Here is a 6,708-nt window from a genome sequence, read left to right as displayed (position 1 = left end):
CTCCGAATTGTCTCCTAAAATAGTCTCTGAAAGCCTCTAGTATTCCATCTGCATCATATACCATTTCCCCCCTACTATTTCTCATGTTGACAATTTCTGTATAAATAATTTGAAATTTCTTGAAACTTTTTAATGTTTCTGAACATTCTTTGGAATTTTTAAAAATACCCTGAAATCTTTTCAATCCTTTATAATCCCTGAAAAGTTTCGAAAACTATTAAAAATGCCTTGAAATCTTTTCAAATAGTCTAAAATATTCCAAATCCTTTGAAATATTTCAAGAATCCATCTAAACTTTTTAAATCTTTTAAAAATTCCGAGGAATTTTTAAAAGTACCCTAAAATCTTTTCAATCCTTTATAATCACTTCAAATTTTCAAACTCTATTCAAAGTTCTTTAAAATCTTTTTAAATACTCTAAAATATTTTAAATCCTTTAAAATTGTTTGAAAATCCTTGAGATTTTTAAAGCTTTTGAAAATTCATTGTAATTTTTAAAAATACCACAAAATCTTTTCAATCCTTTGGAATCCCTTCAAATTATTGAAACCTTTTAACAAATTTTCGGGAAATTTTTCAAGATACAATAAAATATTTAAAATGCTTTGGAATATTTCAAGATAGAAATTCCTTGGAATCTTTTAAAATAACATTAAATATTCTAAATTCTTTGAAATATTTCAAGAATCTATTTAGACTCTTTAAATATCTTAAAACCTCCTTGGCATTTTTTTAAATACTCTAAATTCGTTTAAATCCTTTGAAATCTCTTAAAATTCTTGAAAACTTTAAACATTCCTTGGAATCTTTTAAAATACCCTAAAGTATTTGAAATTCTTTGAAATCTTTTAAAATTCCTTGAAACTTTTTAAAGCTTTTGAAAATTCCTTGTAATTTATAAAAATACCACCAAATCTTTTACTTCCATTGGAATCCCTTCAAATTATTAAAACTTATTAAAAAATCTCTTGGAATTTTTAAAAATACAATAAAATATTTAAAATTCTTTGAAATATTTTAAGAATCCTTCTTAACTTTTTAAATCTCTTAAAAATTCCTTGGAATTAAAGAAAAACTGAAATATTTCAAATCCTTTGAAATCCCTTAAAATTATTATACCTATTAAAAAGGCATTGGAATCTTTTAAAACATATTAAAAATGCATTGGAATTTTTTTAAATACCCAAAAATATTTTGAAAATCCATCTAAACTTTTTGTGCCTCTTAAAAATTCCTTGGAATTGAAAAAAAAAACTGAAATCTTTCACGTCCTTTGAAATCCCTTCAAATTATGAAAACCTACTAAAAATTTCTTGTCATCTTCTAAAATATCGTAAAATATTTCAAATCCTTAAAAATACATGAAATCCCTCTAAACTTCTGAAATCTCTTAAAAATTCCTTGGAATTAAAAAAATACCGTAAAATATTTTTAATCCTTTTAAGTACTTTTAACCTATTAAAAACTATTAAAAATGCATTGGAATCTTTTAAAATACCCAAAAATATTTCAAATCTTTTGAAATTCATCTAAACTTTGTACATCTCTTCAAAAATCGTTGGGATTTTGAGAAAGTATCCTAAAATAATTCAAATTCATTGAAATCCCTTCAAAATAAAATTATTTAAACCTATTAAAAATGCATTGGAATCTTTAAAAATATAAAATATTTTTAATCCTTTAAAACTTTTCAAAATTCCTTGGAATTATTACTTGATACAAAGTCGACAGTACCATGCATTTTTTAAAAAATGCCGAGCCCAAAATTTCGCTTCTAGGTACTAAATGAGCCCCTAATTTAGCCCTGATGGAGTAAAAAAATACATTAGCAGCGATTATTTAAATGTGATAAGCATTTTATTTTCCCGAAAATCAGGAGTCATTTTGACACAAAAAAAAAGACTTTATAGGATTGCAATTTGAGAAAAATGGCCTTTTTGAAAAACACTAATAAAAACACAAAAAACTGGTATTTCCTATTCTCCCGGAGAGTTATTAATCTTCGCAAAAATATATTCATAACTCAAAATATTCCTTTTTTCAGGATCTACTCTTTTACAGTCAGTTTTCTTCCAAAAACGAAAATGTTTCGAAAAATTACTCTTTTTTTTTGGTTTAATTCGACAAGAAAAAGTATTACAATAACAAAAAAACTGAACAGTTTACCATTATTTCCACTTTTGTTCCCATAATGTAGAGCTGATCCTCCATCAGGAGCTTTTTGTTGAAATGGGATAAGACGAAAGATATTGCCGGCAATCGAATTCCAGAATTTGAGGCCAGGCAGTCCCACAAACACGCATAAAAGTGCTCAGCGCCTACACCTTCGCACACTTTTTCTAATAGAGAATTAGTCCTGAAAACAAGTTTTATCAATTAGAATTAGAAGAATTCGAAAATTAAAAAAAAAACTTGAAAAAAATGACTTAACCGACACAGAATGAGATAAAACAGATTTATCTGGACCAAAATTGAAGATAACTAAATTTCAAAGAGACTTTCGAGAGCCTATTTTTAAATATCTGCATTATTATTTATTTGACAATAAAATTTATAATTTGTAATTATTTTTCAAAAATAAATGATCCCGTATTTTGAAACCACTGAGGATATGTAAATATAATTTTCCTAAGATTCTTAGGAAAATTCAAAAAGATTTTTAAACATTTCAGACATTTCAAATAGAAACTACAATGAAAACAAATAGTTCAATCTTCAACCAAAAAATATTAAATATTTTCAAAAAGACATGAATTTTCTACAAAATAGTTAAATTTTTATGCAATATTTAAAAAAAAGGTATTAAATTTTCAACCAAAAAATATTTGGCCGTATAGGAAGAAAAAAAACTTACGTAAACTATCACTTGAAGAGAAAATCATTTTTTAATAAAAAATTCAAAACTATTTTTGATTTCAGATATGTCGAAAAAGTATCTACAAAATTTCTAAAAATTTCTTTTTATCTTAGAGAATTTAACAAAATTGTAGTGAGTCACTTAAAAAATATGAATGGATTTTAAACGCTTGAAAAATTAAAAAAAAATTATTAATCTTTTGTATTGGTTTTTAAAAATTTCAAACATTTTTTGTAATGTTTTAAATTCTTTAAAAATATTCTCTTAAAATTTGATTTTTCAATTTAAAGAATCACTTTAAATATTTTCAGGAATCTTAGGAAAAATTTTGCATTATCATGAGATATTTCCAAATTTTTATTTATTTTTGAAATTTTTGGAAATCTTTTTTAAATACTCTTAAAATAAATAAAAATTTCCCCAGAAATATTGAGAAAATTTGTTTATTCTCCTGAAACTTTTTAAAATTCTTAAAAAGCTTCTAAATTTTATAAACGAAAATTTTCAAAAATTTACAACTTGTTTGAAATCTGTTGAAATCTTTTTTAAAGTTTAAAATTATTTTTGTATCTTCTAAAAACTTTTAAATATCCCTTAAGCGTATTTGAATTTTTTCGAATTTTTTGTAGTATTGCAAAACTAAAAAATTGTTCTTAAAATCTTCTACATTTTTTCTCGAAATTTTAGGAAATCATTTGAAATTTTTCAATATATTTTAAAATATTTACTTCTAATTATAAACTTAAAAATATCTTTTGAAATAATTCATTTTTCCTGATTTTTTTTAAATCCTACAAACATGAAAAAAATCATATTATTGTATTTTATATTGATATCTTCAAAGCTTAAAATTAATCTTTCAAAATACAAACTAAATAATTTCAATTTTTCTACAAAACAGTTGAATTTTTAACAACAATTTTTAAACAACACTTTTCAAATAAGTGGTCACATTTTTTTGCAAATATTTTAAATTGTTTTTATTATTTTATGAACAAATTAACGTGTAAGAATGCTAATTCGCGATTAAAAGCACTAGAAGACTTTATTAAAAAAATTTTTGTATATTTTCGAAAAAATAATGCTTGGATACTGTTTTTTAAAAATTGAAAGTAATTTCTAATTTTATAAAAAAATTAATAAAATTTTTTTCTTCTATGAGAATTTTCTAAATCTTTTGAAATGTTTGGAGACGTTAAACACTCTCTTAAAATAAATGTTAGTAAATTAAAAAAAAAAAATAATTAAAAATGTTCCCAGAAATAATAAAAAATTTTGTTTATTCTCTTGAAACTTTTCAAAATTCTTAAAAAGCTTCTAAATTTTGTATACGAAATTTTCAAAAATCTACAACTTGTTTCAAATCTGTTGAAACCTTTTTTTAGTTTAAAATTATTTTTTATTCTTCCAAAAACTTTTAAATATCTCTTAAACGTATTTGAGTTTCTTCTAAATTTTTGTAGTTTTGCAAAACTATAAAATTGTTCTTTAAAATCTTCTAGATTTTCTTTCAAAATTTTCGGAAATTTTATTATTTTATTAACACATTCATGTGTAAAAATGCTAATTCGAGATTAAAAGCACTAGAAGACTTTATTTAAATTTTTTTTTGCATATTTTCGAAAAAATAAAGCGTGGATACCGTTTTTTTATATTGAAAGTAATTGTTCATTTTATAAAAAAAAATTAATAAACAAATGCCTATCTCAGTCTTCCACGCTCTAAAGACTTATTTTCTTTTAAAAAATAAGTAAAAAGTGGATTAAAAAAAGGATAACCAAGCATTGTTTCTAAATACATCCCAAATTTGAAAAAAAAACTGAAAATAAAGTCTCTATATAAAAATAAATTAATAAAATAAATCGCAAAAATATAAAAAATGGAATTTTATTATTACAAATAAAAAAGTCTAATGACTTTTTCAAATAAAAAATGGACCTTCGGTGTAGCAATAATGCTAAAACTATTGTATTTTGAAAAAAAATCCTAGACACAAACATTTTTGAGAATAAATATTTTTTATTTTCAAAAATTGGGTATTTTATTCATACCTAAAAACTATCTCTAAAGAATGTCACAAATTTTTTTCGTGTAAATATATTTTTTTTCTAAAAATAAAAATAAAATAAGAGTGAGAATTAATAATATAATAATAAATAAAATCAGACTAATAAATATTAATAAATATTACCTATCAAAATGATCTGAACCCTCTTCTAAACCAGGTAGAACCCCACTGAGAAATCCGCTCAGTCCAGGTCTCAATCTTTCACCGAGAGGTACAAAATGAGTTTCATAAACGGTCAGCAAAGAAGGCCTTACGTTCATGGCAGCATTGCCGAGTAGCGGAAAAAGTCCTGGAAGGATAAAATGCATATTTTTATGAAAATTGTTCAATTGTAACCGAGGAGTTGATTTATCAACCAAATAATACAATTTTCAACAAAATAATTTTTTTTTTTACCAAATACTTAAATTTTCAACCTAAAAAGAAGAATTCTCAAAGAAACAATGTAATCGATGACATCAAAATTTCTGCTAAAAGAGATTCATTATCAAACCAAAAAGACGAAATTTCAACAAAATAAAAGAATTTTGAACCAAACTGTTAAGCTTTCAAACAAAACCGATAAATTTTCAAGAAAAAATTAATTTTTAAGAAATGAGACCAATTTCAATTAATAAAGACTTTTCAATCAAGGAAGGAAACAACAATTATCCAAATTGTTAAACTTTAAGGCCAAAAGACGAATTTTCTGTAAAACAGTTAAATTTTAAACCAATTACTTGAATATTTAATTTTAATGAATTTTGAATTACAATGATGAATCTATAATAAGAAATATATTAATACTTTTCAAAAAAAGTTACTTTTTAACTAAAAAAAATTGAAATACTTTAAAAGATGAATTTTCAACTAAAAATAAGTAATTTTCAACCGGAAATGAAAAGTTGAATTTTCAGTAAAAAAATTACTTTTTAGGAAAAGAACAAATTTTAACGAATAAAGATTTTTCAGTCATGAAAAAAACAAAATAAATCCAAATTCTTGAACTTTCAAGTCAAAGGACGAATTTTCTTTTTAAAACAGTCGAATTTTTAACAAATTAAAAATTGATCTTTTTTCTTGAAAAGTAATGTTTTGACTGAAAATTTAACTTTTTCGTTTTCGGTTGAAAATTTATTCTTTTTAGTTAAAAATCCAACAGCTTGGTTAAAAATTCATATCTTTTGGCAGATATTTTTCATATTTTTTAGTTGAAATGTCATCCATTACATTTTTTTTTGGTGAGAATTTATTTTCCAAGGTCTTTTTATTTTTTTTTTTAGTTAAATGTTAACTTTATTTTTAAGTAATATTTTCGAGTTGAAAATTAAAATTTTTTTGTAGAAAATTCGTCTTTGGCTTTCAAATTCAATAATTTTGTTGTTTTTTTTTAATGAAAAATCTTTCTGTGTTAAAAATTCGACTCATTTCTTTCAAATTAGTACTTTTTTTATCAAAAATTTTTCTCATATGGAAGAAATGTTATCTTTGTGGGTTGAAAATGTAACTGCTTTGTTTAAAGTTAAACTACATTGTAAAAGTATATTTTTTTTATTAAAGGTTCATTATTGTAATTTAAAATTAATTAAAATTTAACTGGTTTTTGAAAATTTTATTATTTTCTTAACAAATCAACTCTTTGGTTGAAAATTAAACTGTTTTAGTGAAAATTCGTTTTTGGCTTGAAATTAACAGTTATAATTTTAGGTTTCTTCCTTGACTGAAAAGTCTTTATTTATTGAAAATTGGTGTGTTTTTCTTAAAAATTAATTTTGTAATTTGTCAAGAAAATCATCCAATTTTG

General features: G+C 22.8%; 1 protein-coding gene across 2 annotated transcripts in view; it reads right to left on the bottom strand.

Moving 5' to 3' along the window:
• LOC117178058 (protein dopey-1 homolog) overlaps positions 1-6,708 on the bottom strand; it is a 178,781-nt gene that overhangs the window by 156,000 nt on the left and 16,073 nt on the right. For both annotated transcript variants that reach the window (XM_033369267.1, XM_033369268.1), the window contains exons 3-4: positions 5,049-5,214; positions 2,167-2,356 (exon numbers count right to left, since the gene is read on the bottom strand). In XM_033369267.1, the coding sequence (XP_033225158.1) occupies positions 2,167-2,356; positions 5,049-5,214 (356 nt within the window). The remainder of the gene's footprint in view (positions 1-2,166; positions 2,357-5,048; positions 5,215-6,708) is intronic.

Source organism: Belonocnema kinseyi, chromosome 8 (genome assembly GCF_010883055.1).
Source record: "Belonocnema kinseyi isolate 2016_QV_RU_SX_M_011 chromosome 8, B_treatae_v1, whole genome shotgun sequence".
Lineage (NCBI taxonomy): Eukaryota > Metazoa > Arthropoda > Insecta > Hymenoptera > Cynipidae > Belonocnema > Belonocnema kinseyi.
Note: the sequence above shows the minus strand (reverse complement) of the source record. Positions and strands in the feature narration are given on the sequence as shown.